This window comes from Cyprinus carpio, chromosome B7 (genome assembly GCF_018340385.1).
Source record: "Cyprinus carpio isolate SPL01 chromosome B7, ASM1834038v1, whole genome shotgun sequence".
Lineage (NCBI taxonomy): Eukaryota > Metazoa > Chordata > Actinopteri > Cypriniformes > Cyprinidae > Cyprinus > Cyprinus carpio.
The window spans coordinates 10059818-10079351 of NC_056603.1; the positions used below are offsets into that span (position 1 = coordinate 10059818).

Consider the following 19534-nt stretch of genomic DNA (forward strand, 5'->3'; position numbering starts at 1 on the left):
TTTTGCTAGTTTTGTGTTTTTTTGCAACTTTTGTAAATAATGCTGATCATTTTCAATATCTTAGACTGCACTCATTACAGTAGGTGCCATTGTGAAAATCACTGTATTTAATTTTTTCACTATTCCTTCAAAATTGATTAAGCTCGCACAAAAATGCCTGGATTTTTATTTTTGCCTCTGTCCAAAGGTTTTGATGTCACAAACTGCTGATGCTGTCTAAATAGTATCAAAAAACTAGCAAAAACTTAACATGCTTCACCTCACAAGCACCATGAGCTGAGGATACCTGCAAACTTTGGGGACAGCGTCATGAGGTATGAAAAATATGGCTATTTATACTCGTAACTTTTGAAATGTTTGTCAGAAAATCATATCATATCTCTCACCAGTGGGTCGGCATCACTGTCACTCTGAGTACTCTGTTTGTTAAGGCCCTCCCTGGAGGCGGAGTACCCATCGAAGCCCACGTCCTCTGGGCGGAGCTGCAGCAAAGCTGGCCAATCAGGGTGCTGATGAGAAGCTGCCCATGGAAAAGTCTCCAGAACCCACAGCGCAGGATCCTCCCATGCAGCTCTGCGGCCATACAGCTAAACAAACGCAAACAAATAGACAATCAATAAATTGTTTGTGTCTATAAATTGAGAGATATGTAGAGGCTAGAAAGAACTACTTTGTGCGAGGTCACTTTTACGGTGAAATGTAATTAAAAAAAGATATCAGTGACTGTGAAAAAGGTAGATATTACTATAAAAGAGGGCAAATGTCACCTGTAAGCCTTCTCTCACAGCCTCCAGCATGTAGGGGATGATGGAGTAGTTCCACAGGTCAGTGAACCAAACGCGAGAACCGTCCACATCCATCGGACACGACAGGAACAAACGTGGACCTGGATGAGCATGAGACTCACATTTAACTAATGCAGAGCGAATAAGTGACAAGGGGGATATTTGGTTTCAGTATGGTGGGTTATCTCCGTACCAATGGTCACATCAGAGGAGCTGTGGGCCTCCAGGAAGCGGTTGAGGTGGTGCCACACCTGAGGGATCCAGTCTATGATCTTCACCAGCTCCGGGTTACGTGTTCGGCTGCCGATCTCTGTCTCAATCAGCTTCCTCCTCAGAAACCGGCCCAGGAAACCTTTTACCGGCTCCATGTGATTAGCACACAGCACCCATCTGGGACGGAAATCACATGTTGCTCATGTTAGCATTTAATAGAAATACATAAACAAAAAGGGAACTTATGTGTGTATATATGTGTTTGTGCATATACAGTATATACAGATTCATACGCACACACTCACTGTTCATTGAGATGTAAAGGAAAATTAGAAGCTTATCATTGCTGTCAACAACAGCACAATGACGCCATCTAGAGGTCACTGTATAGCAGTGTCCCCATTAAGGCCAAGGTATTGTTTTAGAGCTAATTCTAGACAAAACAGAGAGCAGTTTTGTACCTGAAGTTATGATGAAGTTGCAGGTTTGGAGCAGAAGATGTCGCCTGACTCATTGTGCCGATTATATACGGGCTGCAAATACAGAGAGACAAAATAAAACCATTAATTGTACACACACTTATTATTGACGTGTTCATTAGTATGCTTTTGTTACACTGACTGTAGTGTGACGTTACAGTGTGCACATTAACATTTTTTTAATGTACTTGAATATACACTTTGTTCAAAAGGTTGGGGTTGGTAAGACTTTTAAATGCTTTAGTAACATTATAAATGTCTTTGCTGTCACTTTAATGTCTCTACTGAAGAAAACTGTTAATTATTTTCAGGAAAAAAAAAAAAAAAATTCACACTGACTTCAAACATTTGAACATGTATTTAATAAAATATATAAAAGGCAGGCTCACCAGCGCTGGTATTTACAGTTCAGCAAGCCGTTGAAGATCTCTCCCAGTGAGCTGATGTGGTGAAGGTTGTCCAGAATGAGCACCAGAGGGGCTTCGGTGTCCTGTCCTTCAGCACTGCACTGCTCCACTATATTTGCTAAGTACTGACGCAACTCCTAGCAAATAAATATACACATCTTTACTTTCTAATGGTAATATCTTGTTAGCTAGTCATTTTTATTTTACGTTTTGGAGATAAAAGTAGCACGAGTATATTTGTACCAATAGCCAACAATACATTGTTTGGGTCAAAATTATCGACTTTTCTTTTATGCCAAAAATCATTAGGATATTTAGTAAAGATCATGTTCCATGAAGATATTTTGTACATTTACTAAGGACTTCATTTGGACTACATTAATGCGATTTTCTCAATATTTTAATTTTCAAATAGTCAAATAAAGCTTATTAATGCAAATTTCAGATAATGTATGAATTTCAAATTATGTCTGGTTTTGTGGTCCAGGGTCACGAATTAATTTTCCTTGCTCTTTTGACATAGAAGTTATCTAAACTAGAGTTTAAATGATGTAGAAATGGCTCACAAACCAAGGAAAAGAGACGATTCTCACCTTGCTGGATTTATGGTCGACGTTGAAGGTGACAATGTTGCTCTCATTGGGCAGTTTGCCCTCTCGCAGCGCCAGATGCTCTGCCAGTCTGTGGGCCAGGTAGGATTTTCCAGTGCCGCTGGGGCCTGAAAGGATGATCCTGCGATGTTCCTGGAGCAAAGACACGTAGCGCTGGAGCATGGGTTTGGGGATCAGCGTCTCGAAGACCAGAGAATCCTCCGACTGAGAGTTCACATCTGAAACGAGAGAAACGCTCACAGTGTTAACAACAACTGAAATACCAAACAATTTTGACAAATAATGAGAAGGAAGAAAACTTTGCATTGTGTGAACCTTTCAGCGAGATGTTGATTGTGTCATTCTCTCCCACAAGGTATCCACAGGGCAGGAGTTCAGGTGTGTCTGCTCCGCCGGACCGGATCACATCTCCAATACGATAACCCTCCACACTGTCTGAACCCAGACCCAGATGACTGACCGGATCTACATGCCTGATATACTCCTACAGAGAGACCATCAGATGATCAGTCCGACAGATGTCCACTCATGTTTATCAAATAATCAGGATGGCTGTCTTATGTTATGGTTAACAGGCTAAATCACACAAATCTGTCAAAAATATCCAGGTTATATTTCACCCCTTAAATAATAAGCATATATTTTCATAACAATTAAGGATATTTCCTCTTATTATATTATATATATGATATTTCCTCATTATAAGAAATTACCGGTAGCAATTTTCTTTCTTTCTTTCTTTCTTTCTTTCTTTCTTGAGACTTCACAATAGATTAAGTACCCATAAAATACTTTTAATGAACCTCTGTCTAATGCTTCTGAATGTAAACCATTCATCATCAGCAAATGATGTATGCTAATGAATTTACCTTAAACAAGCGCCGTACAACCCCATCCAGAACATCCCACTTGGTTTTTCCACTGACACCAATGCAGCCAATCAGGAAGTCTCGAGTCCTGCAGTCCTGTGGGAGACAGAAACACACCATTAAAAGCAAAACTCTCTCAAACGGGGCACTTTTTAAAATCCTCCTGCCAATAAAAAAGGTGAGAGAACTGACCTCTTTCCACATGACGTCCTCTTGAAGACTGACAACTATTTTTACATGTCTGCTCTCTTTACGAGAACTTCCGTCTCCACCGGAGTCATCCAACAACATGTCTAAAAGAAGACAGAGTAGATCTGTAATGTGCTTTTATGATTGTTTTCTTGCATAAAGAGACAAAACAAACTTTAGGGGAAAAAATTACACAAAAAAAAACATGTATGCTCATACCGAAGCTGCTGGACTCTGTGAGGTTGAGGCTGTGTTGAGACAGGCCCGTTGTGGGGGTCGGGGTTGGGTTATAGACAGACACTTGAGAGGACGCCCTGCTCCCACTGGCTTGGCTTTCAAACTTAAGACGATCATTTTCCACCTTTAACTTCTCGATCTCCACCTATCAGACCACCCACATAACGATAGAATATGTAACATTTCTCTTTTCTACTGAAAAATAGTGAAAAACACTGTTGCAAAAGGAAGCATCTCGGATAATTGTTCCAATAAATCTGATTCGTGGGACTGCAAGAGGGTAACATGAAGGTCAGTCTCACACCTGCATGCGGTTCATAGCCTCCCGCAGCTGGTCCAGCTGGTGGGCGGAGCTTAGGGCTTCCAGTCGAATGTCCGTCAACTTCATCTCCTTCTCTCGTAGCTCGCTACGCAGCTGCATCACAGTCTCCGCCTCCACATCCAGACAGTCTGACAGTCTACATGACAACACACACGTTGTTAGATGAATAGAGGGCCCATATGTCAACATATCAGTCCTACTAATTCCAAATTTCCCAGTAATAAGTGTTGTTTTAGTATTACTAGTATTTATTTCAATTAGTTGCCGAGACAACATTTGTAATTTAATTTAAAGTTTTTAATCTGATCTTTATATTTTATTTCAGACTTATTTTAATTAACAAAAATGTTTTTAATAGATTTAGTTAATAATCCTGGTCCATTATGAGGACCAGAGTTGTTATATAACACAAACACACTCACATTGAGCTGGAGTGTGTGTTGCGGAGCCGCAGTGCCGAGGTGCTGGTGCCGTTGTGAGGGAGTTTGGGAGAGGAAGGGAGAGAAGAATCTGTCATCTCCTCAATGTCTGAGTGGGACGAAGCTGATTTGGGTGATTTCTTCTTACTGAAGGCCTGTTTGAAAGAGCTCCGCAGCTGCAACGACGACAGAAAGAAGATCATGAAGCTGAGAGTTTCTCAAAAAAAGATGAGGCAGCACATACATATGTGTCAGAAAATCAGTTCAGTGCAGACAGAGGAGTACAACAGCAAGGGAGAAACAGCATCAAATAAAAAGGCAGGGTTGAGCATCATTCATATCAAAGATTAAAGATAAAGCAGCCTTTTTATATGTTTTTTTATGTACAGATTTGAATGTGCTGAGCTTTTAAACTTTCATTTTAGTCATTTTGACAGTTATTTTAAACAGCGTTTACAATACAATAGCATATATTTCTCTATAGTTGCAAAAGTTTAAAATAAAAAATAAAAATTCGTAAAGTTCAGAATCAAGGTGTTATAAATAAAAAACAAAAATAGAAAGTTCATAATGAAGTACTTTAAAATGAAAAAAAAAAACCTGCAAAAAATTTAAATAAGTGCATAATCACAAGGTTTATTATCAATAAATGGAAAATAAAAAATAACAATTATATAATAATTAAGTTTATAATAAATTTTAAAATGATATACCTGTATACATATATATACATATATATATATATATATATATATATATATATATACACACACACACAGTATATATTAAAACAAAGATGCACAGAATCAAAAGGTTTATAATCAATGTAAAATAAAAAAAATAAAAAAATAAAAATGTAGTTCATAATCAAAAAGCTAATAATCAAGCAATGTAAAATCAACTTTAAAATAAAAAAAAAATCTAAACAAATAAGATCATTATCAAGAATCTAAAAAGTGAGTTGTTGTTGTAGTGCTGTTCACAATAAGAAAGTTCAAAATCAAGTACTTCATAGAAGTTCAAAGAAGAGGAATTTATAATCAAGAATTGAAATATCAAGAACTCATGATCCCAATGACAGGTCATGAAACTTTTCTGTAGACTTTGCTGTCCTGTGTAAAACTAGACACTAAAATAAATTTTGTATAAATCACTGTAAGACATTATATTATATAGGATGAGAAGAAGGGAAAAATAGGGAAAAGGGGTTTGGAAGGACAGAATAGGGGAGAGAAAGACAGCAGGCTGAGGAGCAGTACATCATCTAAGGGTTAGCAGGGTTAGTGGTGTGATGCGGAGTGAAGCTGGGTTAACCAAAGACAGGTGTGCAGGATTCTCTGAACACACACTCTTACCTCATACACCTGCCATATGAAGCGACAGCACAGCGAAAAACAGAGAGACACAGAAAAGCACATTCAGCCAAGTGTGTTTGTGTCCTGCACAGGGCTCTGAACTAAGCACAAGCTGCAAGACGCTGTAAATCCCTGTCAGATCACGGTCTACAATGACTACAACTAAATCTGCTAAAGTTGAGAGAGTCGTGTTGAATTACAACACCATGTTTCACTTAAAGAAGAACCCCTCAGTGATTCGTCCACCAGGACAAATGCACACACAATAACACAACTCGACTGCAGGAATAGGGACCTACTTAAACTAGTTACCATTCTCCAAAACACTAGATGACCAGGCTAATATGACCTTTTTACAGAACAGCAATGCACCTATAAAACTTAATGACCAATTGAAACACAACTCAATTAAGTCTAAAAAATAATTGTTAGCAAAAATAACACCACAAACTGGGATACTAAGCATTTAAAACTCAAACTGCTGGTGTCCACTACTGTTCAAAGTCTGAACGAAGACTCATATACTCACCAAGGCTGTATTTATTTAATCAAAAACACAGTAATACTGTGGAATATTTCAATTTAAAATAACAGTTTTTTCTGTTTGAATATATTTTAAAATGTAATTTATCTCTGTGGTGGAAAGCTGAATTTTCAGCATCATTACTCCAGTCTTTAGTATCACATGATCCTTCAGAAATCATTCTAATATGCTGTTTGCTGCAAAATATTATTATTATTTTTTATCAATTATCAATGTTGAAAACAGTCGTGCTGCTTAATATTTTTGTGGAAAGTCCAAAGGAACAGCATTTATTTGAATTTGAATTTTTTTTAACATCATAAATGTCTTTCATGTCACTTTTGATCAATCCATCCTTCTGCTTAATATTTTTGTGGTTAATCTAACGGAAATGTTTTTTTCATTTAGTGTATATTAATGTTGAAGTTATGCTTTTAACTTTAGTTTTTGTAAATTTGTATTTATTAATTTATGGGTAATGATTATTTATTTTATTCTTGTATAATCATGAGATTGTTATTTATCATACATATTCATATTCATATTCAGCATGATACAGCAAAACAGGAAGTACAATATTAAACTCCATTTGTATGCTAAACTAACTTCCACTACAAAAAGGCAGGACCTTATTTTTTTTCCTTTTAACACTGTTTTCAGGAAAACAAGTATCAGCATTTAGATGTTTGTTAGTAGTATTTACTTAGATTTAAAGTTTTAGCAACTTCAGACAAAAACATAAAAGACAAATGTTAGACACACATAAAATGCAGAATGAAGAAACACAGGTTTGCAATGGTTGAATATTTCTTTAAAGGGATAGTTCACCCAAAAGTGACAGTTCTTTCATTTACTAAGCCTCAAATAGTTCCAAACCTGTATGAGCATCTTTCTTCTGTTGAACATAAAAGAAGATATTTTGAACAATATGGGTAACCTGCTGCTGCTAATTGCTGTTAATAGTGTTAATCGTCTGTTTGTTTACGTCTTTTATTGATTTTTCTGAACATTTCTGGCATATGCACATGAACTGACAGTCATCACTGATAAGCTACTACTAAATATTGTAGAAACTTAATTTTCTGTAAAGTTGCTTTGTAATGATTTGTATCGTAAAAAGCGCTATACAAATAAACTTGAATTGAATTGAATTGAATTAACCAAACTCTTGATGGTCCCCTTTGACTTCTATAGGATAGTTTGGGACTGGAAACTGTTCGGTAACCAACATTCTTCAAATTATCTTCTTGTGTATTCAGCACAAGAAAGAAACTCATACAGGTTTGGAACAATTTGAGGCTGAGTAAATAATGAAAGAATTATCTTTTTTAATTTAAATGTTGTGTACTCACCCAGTTCTTCTTCTTCTTCTTGCTGTTGGAGTCAGGGTTGTCCATGTTGGAGCCGAGGCTGGAGTGGCTGGTGGCGCTGGTGATGCTGGAGACGCTGTCAGATGAGTGCTGTCTGCGCATGCGCAGGTCCGGCTGCGCTCCATTATTACCTGATAAACAGAGAGAGAGTTCGGTTGACTTCAAGTGTGCCATTTAGTGTTCAAACAGCAAAACTTAACAATACTGTATAATACATCAGAACACAACAATGTCTGTAAAGTATATACAGAATGCTCAAAATACATGATTTTATGTAATTATTCACGTCAAAGGAAAATATAGATAATAAGAAGTTTGAAACCCAAGTGTCAGAGATTTCAAATATGAAGTCAAACTGAAAAAAAGACTTTATTTTTTTATTATTTTCTTTTGCTCACCTGTGCGTTCACTCTTGCAGGTGAGTTCTGGAGTATTGATGACGCCGTTGATGGCTGCTTGAGCCACTGCATTTTGCTTCTTTAGCAGCTCAATGGTTTTCCTCAACTCATTCAGCTCAGAGTCCTAACATCCAAATATATATTTATTGACAATGCATCAACAAAATCATACTCTGTTTAAGTTTATTAATGAGCAAGTGTGATGAATTCAAATGCAAGCGTGTTGATGTTTACTTTCTGTTCTGCGGTCATGGTGAGGCTCTTGAGGCGGATGGTCATGTTGCCCAAACTCTGCTCAAACGCTGCCACCAGGTGGGCCTGTGGAGAAAAACAGGCAAAATGAGGAAAGAGGGTTCATCGAAGTTCAAAATGCATCATAGCTGCACCATTATACACTATTCACATAACACAGAGACATTGTGCAATCTGCCTTTAAGGTGGTTAAATTAAATGTCTAAGCAATGCTGTTTCCTTGAGATGATAAGAGCAGTCCCAAATGCACTCATTCAGAGCTTCATGAAATGCATTACCCGTGGAGCTGCCTGGTTATTGAAATGTTCAACTGAAGCAGCAAAGCTTAAACTTACTAAACACTCTTTACCTTTAAACAAACACTTAGAAGTGCAATCTAAACTTTGGCCCGTATCCCAGACCTGCATGCAACAACACACACTTTCTTTACAGCTCTAAATCTAATCTTCCCCTTAAGAATGAAAACAATTACAAATTATCACTTTTAAGAGTTTCAGCTGTTTCTCCCAGACCACAATGACAATAAATGGAGATCAAATGAAGACTTTTTCTCAAGTCTCTTAATTTTTAGACAGCCTGCATTTACACATGCATCCTCTAAAATTTCAAGTGATCTCAACAATGTCTTAAATTGTGCTCAGATAACAAAACTCAAAATAAAAAGAAATTTAAAAAATAAACTCTTTCAAATTCTTGACCAAATTTTCTGAACCTAACATTTTTTAATACCAAAAATGGTCTCATTAATTCCTGTTTTATTTGTCATGAGATATTTCAAAGAAAATATAAGAGTCAAAGTTAAAACTTTCCAAGCTAATATTCTTAAATATGGAAAAGCAACCACTATTCATAGAATTTTCTTTTGGGTCACTGCCTCACCTCATGTCCAAAAGGGTCTTGGGAGCTGTCATTTGTCTCCGTAAAGCCTCCCTGTCTATATTTTTCTTTCTGAGAGGGAGCGTGTTTCTCTGGGCACCCATGGGAAGGGTAGCGGTTCAAAGGGAGCCAAATCAGAGGGCCGGTCCCGTCAGAACAAACATCACTAAAGCTCTTCTGCTGTTCCATAGATAGCTCAGATTCTGATAACTAAACTACAGCGATATATTAAGAAGCAGTGAAGCTCCTCCTAACACTGATAACTGAGACAGACAAAGCAAAGAGGCCTCCTGGGGCCTTGACATGTTTTACTGGCATCTCAAGGGCCCTTTTTTAACCATTCTTTTTCTTTCTGTTTGGATATTTCTCACTGTTCTGTAGCTGAACACTCACTAAAGTGTTTTGTCTGCATAGCAAATATAATCATCAAACCGAAACAATGTTCTATATACGTCTTACATGTATAAATAATCCTTCACCTCATTCCACGCAAGTCAAAAATTTACACTGTTCTAAACAAGTCGACAAGTCACGTACTTTAATTACACACAAGCTTGAAATGGAAGAAATAAACATGTGGCAAAAATAGAAAATCTTGTCTGTTTAGTGCACATTTAAACTCCTCTTTTGTTAGTACCTCTGAAAAAATCTTGTCTAGTTTTTTTACTTACAAGACAGGATTCCTTTGCCTTAGGCATTAGAGACATGTCTTTGTGATTTACACATACATTTATCTTTAGGAGAACATATCAAAAACACTGTACATGGTCTGTACTCCTCTTTGTCTATAGCCATAAATCATCAACTCAAACATCACACACAGCCCATTTCTCTGGAGGAAATGACGGGGATCTGTTCTGACTTGAATTATTCTGCACAGTCTCACAGTATTTTATAATTTAGTCTAGTATGTTATATCTGAAAAAAATACAGTGGCCTCCGGCAGTACTTATTTTTTTACAACTGTGACTTTATATCTCACAGTTGTGATTTTATTACTCATAATCGTGACTTCGTGTTACTTTTTTTTTTCTCATAATTGCGAATTTTATACCTCAAAATTGCAACTATTTCTCACAAATGTAATTTCATATCTTACATTAATGACTTTATTACCCCAAAATTGTGACTATAGTATTTCTAATAAATGTTGTACCTCAGGAATGTTAAATCAAACAATATAATTTTACACATCACAACTGTGATTTCTTCTGATAATTGTGACTTTTAAACTATACCTCAAAACTGTTTTTCTTCTTCTTCTCACAAATGTAATTTTATCTCACAAAATGACTTAAACAATAAGATCTAATGTACTTCTCTGCGTAATTGTGAACTTTATACCTCAAAATTGTGACTTTTCCCAACAGTTTCAATTTTATATCTCAAAGTCTGACTACTTTTCTGATAACTTTTATATCTAAAATTGTGAACATTTCTCACAATATAAAATTATAATTACAGCTGTCACTTTTTTCCTAATTACTTCAACTTAATACTTCAAAACTGTGACTATTTTTAATTCTAACTGCACATTGTGCCTTTATTTCCCGTAAGTTTGAATGTCTTATGTGATCGCTAAAAACAGGTTAAATTTTTGTTAACATAACAGGTTTAACTACTGTACATGGGTAAGTGCATGTTAAGAGTAGGAAAATGTTTTACAATAGCCAGTGTTGCTTGAGACGTAGTGCTATTGTATGATAATACAACGACAAATGGAAACTCCAATGAGGTCATGATCAATCCTGATATTAATCAAATACACAACGCACACAGGCATCACTGGGATTACCATAACACCATTTATAAGATGCCTCAGGATGACAAGTGAAACTAGATACTGAATTGTGAATTAATTATGCCCTGTAGATATAAAGAGCAGTCTCAGAACTATGTATCCGTGTCCACCTACATTGGCACTGAGTTGTGTTGTCAGGGCGGACACCTTTTCCTGGGAGGCGTCCAGTTCTCGACGCAACTTGCGGATCTGGAGAAAAAAAATGCAGAAGAGAAACGGGTTGATAAGATGAAGAAAAAAAACAGATGAAAAGAAGAGGAAAAGGAGGCACACACAAGGCATCCAGGTGTGTCGTGGAAAGAGAACTTTGTGATTCGATATCAAAGCGGGGAAACTATTGCAGGTGTATGTAAAGATCACAGAGATGTGTGGCGAAAGTGAATCCGCCCACAGTTTGTGTTCACAACAGGTCAATGATGGTGAATAAACACGCTACAGGTGACGGCAATGCGGTTCACAGGTATGTGGGGGGGCCGCGTGTGTGTGTTGTTTTTGCGAAAGGAAAAACATGTCCTCACCTCTGACTGTGATTTCTCCTCCGTCTGTTAAAATAAAAAGACAGAGTAGTTACTGGCACGTTTAAACAGCGTATTTGCTCAGCTTTTCTTGTTTAACAGTTGAAAAATGAGCTGCTTTCTCTCCTGAGGGTATAAAATGAACACCAGAGAGAGCAACACACCTGGAAGTGAACAGAATGATAACCCTAAAGCTCTAAAGAGGGACTATTCCTTTTCCTGTGATTTATGAGCTCATCTCTACTGCTACACTAGCACACAAACGGCAAGTTGGACACATTTGAATATGACTGAGTGTTGGTAGTAACACTAAAGTTGGTAACTAGACAATAGGAACACCCAGAAGCCCTTTAATGATATTGACACAAAGACATACGTAAAACGCTTAGTTTAAATACACAGGTGTTAGAGCACTAGTAAATATCCTCCTTAAAAAAAAAAAAAAAAAAAAAAAAAAAACATTTTATTTTATTTTATTTTATTTTACAATATATGAGCATAATTATCTGAGTGAAAAACAGAATTAAAAAAAAAAAAGATTCAGTGGAACAAAGAACATCTTACCTTTTGCACAAAAAAGTCGTATTTGAATAGTGATCTAGACATAATGTCCAATTTTAAATATTTTTGATTCATATTATATCATAACATTTCTTCGCTCTACATTTTTTTGAAATCTTAGAACTTGTTTATTTCCAGATTTGAAATCTAGATTTTGAAATCTTCAGGTGAATAAGCATGCTTGCTGACAAATGACGGCTCTAGAGAACAATAGCATACTAGGGCTCTTTGTATGTCGTCTGGCAAACACGCATGTAATGACACCCACTCTAATGATTTTCTTTACCGTTGACACCTGTCTGACAGCTAGACTGACAGTGATATTAAAATAGCAGCATTGTCTGTCCGTCACAGCATCATATAACATGTGGGACAACCCCAGCGGCATCTAGCTGGTTTCGGTTTAATCAAATCTTGCTTTGATGCAACTCTGACCAGAAGAGCTTCGTTTGAAATCTCTGAGCTTTTGTTGTCTCTGAGACCAAAGATTAGCATGCTATTATATCTAGCTTTTGATGAACGTTCAGTACTCTGTTGTACAGAATGAACCTGTACTTTCAAAAGCACCACAGAGTATTTCATGTTTGTGTCTAAGAGACACTATGTTTCTGCATGACAGCTGTTTCCCACATACACAAACTTAATACAGACTGTAGAGTCAATTCTCTGCTTAGTTAAGTCCAACAAGATACACTTTTCAAGTCACTACAGACTTTATTTACTGGTACATAACTAATAATGAATGAATTGCAATAATATGTCACATACATATATAAATATAGAATAGGAGCAATCTAAAAACTAAGGTTCCTACCGTGTTTCCCCAAGAAGTCCGAGCTCCCCCCACAGAGAGAGTCGCCATCATCATGATTTTCCACTCTTTATACTTCAGTAAATCTGATCCTTTCTAAACAAATTACTACCTAAGTATGTAACCAACTACTGTACCTCCTCTCTTTCTGAAGTCAACCTCATTTGTAAGTAAGTAAGTAGAGCCGCCCATCTGGAGGTGTGGCGCTCTCCAATTTATCCATTATCTTTTATAATCACTGGCTGAAACTTACACTTGTACTCTTACCCTATAATAAAATAGATTATCTATCTATCTATCTATCTATCTATCTATCTATCTATCTATCTATCTATCTATCTATCTATCTATCTATCTATCTATCTATCTATCTATCTATCTATCTATCTATCTATCTATCTATCTATCTATCTATCTATCTATCTATCACATGTTAACTGTACAACAATTTGGTGTTCAGATTGTATGATCTGAATTTTAAATAAATGTTTATGTTTATTATGGAACAGTTTGTACGAAACAAAGTATGTTAGAAAGTTAAAATAAAAATGTAAAACACACACACACACACACACACACACACACACACACACGCACGCACACACACACACACACACACACACACACAAAACTCACCGTTGAATAGACAGAAGAGGTGCTGGACACCAGCGAGAGGGATGATCCATGAACTAAAGGGAGAACAACATAAAAGTATAGTAATTAAGAAATTTTGGGATGTGACAGACTGTTGCTTGGGAACATAATAAAACACCTATATCGAAGTTAGCACATCAGATAAAGTCAGTGTATTTGAAACGCTAAAATGACTGCTTAATGAAAGTAGTAGATTTTAAAGTACACAGAACAGTTTACATCCAGCACAGTTTATGTATGCTCACTTTTTAAAACACCTAAATGCAACGTTAACACTGGCTTTCCTACACAGACAAACAAACACAGACAGACAATAGCATCAACCCACACACTGTGTCTAACAACTAAAACCTCTAATTTAACTTTCACCTGCCCCGACAAGATGTGACTCATCAGAGGTAATAACAACATCAGTAACAGACGGTAACGCTGATCGTGACTGTGAGCTCAGGGTGTGACTTCCAATCATTTCCCCAACAAACCACAGACAGCAGCCCAACCACAGTCCACCCACAGGTCCCTGGCACTTCCTCATGATGCCCTATCAGCCCTGAGGAAACGCAGAGCGGCTGGCTGGGCGTGATGTGGGCGGGGTTTAGATTCGAGAATGAAAGAGCAGCGACGCTTATAAACTCAACTGAGGACCACCCAGAAAACCAAAACAGAGAGTAAGGTGTGTTTGAGAGAGAGAGAGGGAAAGAGAAAGACTGGATGGATGGTTTAGGGAAAGAAATCCATTACGTCTCTCACAGCTTATTACCTACATGAGTCTGTTATGGTTGTTTTGGAAAGGCATGGCCCTAAGCACACACACACACACAAAAAAAAAAAAAAAAACATGGTATCAGGGTACTCTGTGCTTTGAGATGCATTATGGTACCGAATGATTACCATTTCATTCAAATGTAAGCATCGTTTCATTCTGTGGAATCATACCTGGCCAATAAAGCATTTTCTTTTCATTTACCATGGTATTTGTGGACGGACGGACGGACGGACGGACGGACGGACAGACAGACAGACAGACAGACAGACAGACAGACAGACAGACAGACAGACAGACAGACAGGTCACTTTTGCCAGAGGCTGAGGATATGAGATGTATCTTCTTTACTTCCTGTGTGTGGATCAAGTCCTCTCTCAAACCTTTTCCCACAATCCCTCTGGGACTTTCACAGCACTCATGTTTCAGAGTTCAGTCCCCTGTCCGTGGCACACATACTGTATCATATTTTTTTTTATTCTTAAGATAACGTACATGGTTTTTAACCTGTATTTGGTTTCAGATGTCACAAAAAGCCCAGTTGGGTAATACTGGGTCACTGTGCCGCGAGTGTTATTTTTACACCTTTCTGCAGGGGCCAGTTTATGGCTTAACAGTCTTTGGCAAACATCTTTCTGCTCTTAAAGAAGAGACTCATAACAGGTAAATGCATGCACAGGTGGTCCGGGCTGAGTGGAAAATTGGAATGACTTAAAAAGTAACATAAAGCTTTATGCACACAGTGATTACTCAAAAAGATTTCATGTGTGTCAGTGAAAGAGAGGAGAACAGAGACTGTTGATTTAGTCTAATGGGTGAATAGACTGAGGATAGGCAGATGGGCTTATGCTGGATTCAGCTGTCTGTGAGTTGTATTTCTGCATGGAGTTCAAGCTGACAAGCTGTTGCAGCTATTTACCTTCTTCTTATAAAAGCCTATCTTCTTTTGTCTTAAAAGAACAACAACGAGTGTGCTGTCTACCAAGACAACATTTTTAAGTAGCTATTATACAGGTGCTCCTGACATGTAGACTCTTCCAAAAATGTAGGCAACAACATTATTATGCCCTTTAAGATGCCTTATTTTGGTCAAATTCTAAATCATTGTATTTATCATTCATAGATACGGTAAAGCAGAAATCTTTTTGTTGTGACAGACTAATGTAATGAACTTATGTGATGTACTAAGCTAATGTAACATTTCTAAAGTAGAGAAGAGCATAAATGAATCTACTGTCTCTTGCGATTATTTATCTCACCTTCCTCGAACCCGTCCCTGAAGGATCCCGACCGGCTCATGGTGCGGTTCTTCTCATCCAGCGACATGCAGGAGTTGCGCAGACGGGAATCACCATGGCTGTCCAGCGGGTTGTCCTGATTGGTCAGGCTGTTGTTGCGCAGGCTGGCTAGATTAATCTGAGCACCTGTGGTGGGGCTTCCTGTATAACACACAATAACACATAATCAAGACAAGACAAATAATAATAGTCAAAATTACATATTCATTTCTAGTGTGGTCTGCTGCTTGTAGTATAATTTCAGACAAAAAAAAAAAGAAGTGTTATTAAAAGCAACGTGCATATTTAGGAAAAGCATAAAAATAATACACAATGCAAAAATACTTGAATAATCGTAAAAGACTATGGAGAGAAAATGTTACATCCAGTATTGTATATTCACTATATATGCATTTTACCAAGTTGAGCAAAGTTAAACCGCGTTCCGGATGGTGACGTCAAGCTGGAGCCGGTGGAGAAGGGAGAGTTACTGGCTGAGTCCTGTAATCCACTGCCCGAATGTGAGCGCAGCCAATCACGTGCCTCTTCCTGACGCAGATGTGATGAAGGGGTGTACCTGCAACAAGAGGACCATCCAATCAGATACCGGCATTCAAATGTCACTGTGATCTGAAACCTGACCAATCAACGTAATTTTAGTACGTGTAAAGTAAGTTTATAAATTCTAATTTCTAATATTATTTTTTTAAGAATGGATATATTTACACTACCGTTCAAAAGTTTATTTCAAAGAAATGAATACTTACATTCAGCAACATTAAACTGACCGAAAGACACTAAAACAATTAGAATGTTACAAAAATATTAGATTTAGAATAAATGCTGTTCTTTTGAACTTTCTATTAATCATTATGATTATTAAACTATGAGTCCTTAAAAACATATAATGGCTTCCACAAATATATTAAGCAAATTAGTATATTAGAATGATTTCTGAAGGATGTTGTGAGACTAAAGACTGGAGTAATTATGCTGAAAAGGTTTTTTTTTTTTTTTTTTTTTTTTTTAAATAAATAAAAAATCTCCCTAACTTTTGAATAGTAGTACATATGAAAATATATTTAAGTTTTACATTTTAGAACATCTATTATTAACATTAATGTGTAATATATAAAAAAAAAAAAAAAAAAATGAATGCATTTAGCAGACGCTTTTATCCAAAGCGACTTACAGTGCATTCAGGCTATCAATTTTTACCTATCATGTGTTCCCGGGGAATCGAACCCCCAACCTTGCACTCGTTAACGCAATGCTCTACCACTTGAGCTACAGGAGCACTTACTATAAACTATACTTACTATAAACACTATACTTTGCATTAAAAAACTAAAATTAATGTTCATAATGTGAAGAATTATTTGGAATTCATAACTTGTAAATGGAATTACAAATAAAAAAAAATGGGCTAAAATTTTGATTTGCTCACATACGGCAGACAGAAAAAGTAATAAAACTGTGGAAAGAAAAAAACAATTTCCAAAAAAGCTGCTAATTTACACACAGTACTCCATAATGTGAAAAAACTGTGACACAAAAAAAGTGACAAGTGCCATGCGCTCACACGGAAACTGCAACAGAAAACAGTGCTCAAAAATAAAACTGCAACCACACTGCATATTAAAACAATGAAGCATGTGCATAAGAGAGAAAGAGAGAGACAGAACAGAAAGGAGAACATGAGTGCCAGTACAATAAGCACAAGTGAGCAGGATCTGCATATTCCCACAATGCACCTGTACTTGAGTCCCTGCTTGGGAAGCGTGTTTCTATCACTGCAGGAATCACTGAGAAACGATGAAATGAAAACAGAAGGGAGGAGAGGAACATGCAGAGCTTACTCAGTCACGAGGGGTTGGTCCAGACAGATAATAAGGTTTAATTCAATTATAATTGAACTATTAAAGGTGATTATCCTGTGATCTGTCCCTTGAGAACTTCTAAGAGTCCAAACAAAAGCTGTTCTCGAGCTATGCTGTCACATTAACTGTAAAGCAAATAAACCAACTTTGTAATCAAAGATCTGCTTGACTGAGGAAAGTTATACATTTTACCACTAGGTGTCGCTAGAGTAAGAAGTGCTAACAAAGGTGTAATTAAAGCCCCCATGAAATAGTTTGACAGTCACAGTTCTACATCATGTTCATGTGTTGACATATTTCCTATTGAAACAGGAAGTCCCTTTTTAAATAGCCAGTAGCCTTAAGTTTAAGCCACAGCCCTGCAAAACCTCACCAGACACTTCTATCACAAACTGATTTTTGGTCCTTTTGTCCAGAAGAGAAATGAGATGCATTTAAACGAGACATGGACTAAAATCCACAAAACCTCATTTTGATTGCATGGGGTCTTTAAAACTTTAAATTACGCAAACACAAAGACACAAAGCCATGTCATTAGTAAAAAGCAGTATAAGCGGACTCAAAAGCTATCAGACATTTTACCTGTCTTGCTTCCGGGGCAATGTGTTACGGCTGAATTTAGGACTTGCAGAGGGAGAGGAGAGGGGACTTGGGGAAAGTAGAAGGGGAGAGGAGAGGGTTGATAGACAAACAGAGCATTGGAGAAGAGATGAATACAGAATTAGAGACACCCCAAGAGGCTTCCACTATGCAGTCAAAGTGTGTTGTTATTCTGAGCACTGTGATTGAATGACACTTGTTCAGTTTTAAATTGTAAACCTAAAGTTTACCTAGCAATATACAGTTTATCCATCAACTGGGGTTTTCAACAAACACTGATTAATTAAACATTTATTATTACGAATAACGAAAAAAAAAAAAGACTAAACTTAAAATTCTAACTATAAATGATAATTCATAAAATTACATGAGCGAGCATCAAATTACTTCAAATTAATTATCAATTACTTGGTATAAATAAAATCTAAATCAAAACTTATTACTGTTATTCTAAACAAAAACTATTAACTTATTAATAAACTTATTACTTTATAAGCTTAAACATATATATATATATATATATATATATATATATATATATATATATATATATTACATGAACATTTTGAACTTAACATTTTGAATCTTTAACAAAAATTTGAAATGTGTTATGGTAAACAAGAAATTATATATAAAAATGTTTTTGTTTTTTTTGTATTTGGAATAAAGCTGAAAAAAATTACATGAAAAATTTGAACTTAAAATCTTTAACAAAAATTAGAAATGTTGCCTTTGCAACTATGTAAAACCAACATATTTACGTTGAAATAGTAACATTTCTTTCAAAAAACTGAAATAAAAATAAAGCTAAAATAAATAAAATATAAAAAATAAAATTGAATTCAAAATAATTAAAATAAAAAAACAATAAAAGCACAAAAATACTAAAACTTTAGTTAAATTAAAATAAAATTAAATAAACACACACACACACACACACACACAAGCCAATTAAAAATGTAATGAATACTATAATAGTATAATATAATATTATATATAGTATAATATAATACTGAAAAGCAATCAGTTTCCTGATTTACAAACCTAACTGAATTTAATGGATAGGTATTTCCAATTAGATCTGAATCAAATTCAGAATTCTAATTTAGATTTGGATTCCGATTCAGAATTCTGATTCTCATAGACCACATACACACTGCAAATGTCATGTCTCTTTGCTCCTGGATTCTGTTCACACAGGAAAAATCATATAGGAGATTTTTTTTCCACATTTAAATGTGGTGCAGTGCAAATGTTACTTTTCAGAATCAAGAACTGATTCTAATTCAGAATCAAAATCCAATTCAGATTAGCACTCCAATTTCTGAATTATAATACACAATATTTCAGTGTTTACCCAGACCAGT

The 19534-nt window shown here is 36.2% G+C and overlaps 1 protein-coding gene across 14 annotated transcripts in view; it reads right to left on the bottom strand.

Annotated features, from left to right (window-relative positions):
- LOC109092613 (neuron navigator 2-like) overlaps nucleotides 1–19534 on the bottom strand; it is a 187009-nt gene that overhangs the window by 3069 nt on the left and 164406 nt on the right. For 9 of the 14 annotated variants that reach the window (XM_042727171.1, XM_042727170.1, XM_042727175.1 and 6 more), the window contains 22 exons: nucleotides 18150–18215; nucleotides 16107–16264; nucleotides 15670–15849; nucleotides 13630–13682; nucleotides 11625–11648; nucleotides 11221–11295; nucleotides 8412–8495; nucleotides 8178–8301; nucleotides 7762–7910; nucleotides 5887–5895; nucleotides 4535–4707; nucleotides 4095–4248; nucleotides 3773–3935; nucleotides 3557–3657; nucleotides 3365–3460; nucleotides 2811–2979; nucleotides 2478–2713; nucleotides 1867–2021; nucleotides 1460–1531; nucleotides 979–1175; nucleotides 768–886; nucleotides 387–587 (listed from right to left, as the gene is read on the bottom strand). In XM_042727171.1, coding sequence (XP_042583105.1) covers nucleotides 387–587; nucleotides 768–886; nucleotides 979–1175; nucleotides 1460–1531; nucleotides 1867–2021; nucleotides 2478–2713; nucleotides 2811–2979; nucleotides 3365–3460; nucleotides 3557–3657; nucleotides 3773–3935; nucleotides 4095–4248; nucleotides 4535–4707; nucleotides 5887–5895; nucleotides 7762–7910; nucleotides 8178–8301; nucleotides 8412–8495; nucleotides 11221–11295; nucleotides 11625–11648; nucleotides 13630–13682; nucleotides 15670–15849; nucleotides 16107–16264; nucleotides 18150–18215 — 2758 coding nt within the window. The remainder of the gene's footprint in view (nucleotides 1–386; nucleotides 588–767; nucleotides 887–978; nucleotides 1176–1459; nucleotides 1532–1866; nucleotides 2022–2477; nucleotides 2714–2810; nucleotides 2980–3364; nucleotides 3461–3556; nucleotides 3658–3772; nucleotides 3936–4094; nucleotides 4249–4534; nucleotides 4708–5886; nucleotides 5896–7761; nucleotides 7911–8177; nucleotides 8302–8411; nucleotides 8496–11220; nucleotides 11296–11624; nucleotides 11649–13629; nucleotides 13683–15669; nucleotides 15850–16106; nucleotides 16265–18149; nucleotides 18216–19534) is intronic. The other 5 variants (XM_042727172.1, XM_042727182.1, XM_042727181.1 and 2 more) reach the window with 3 other exon arrangements.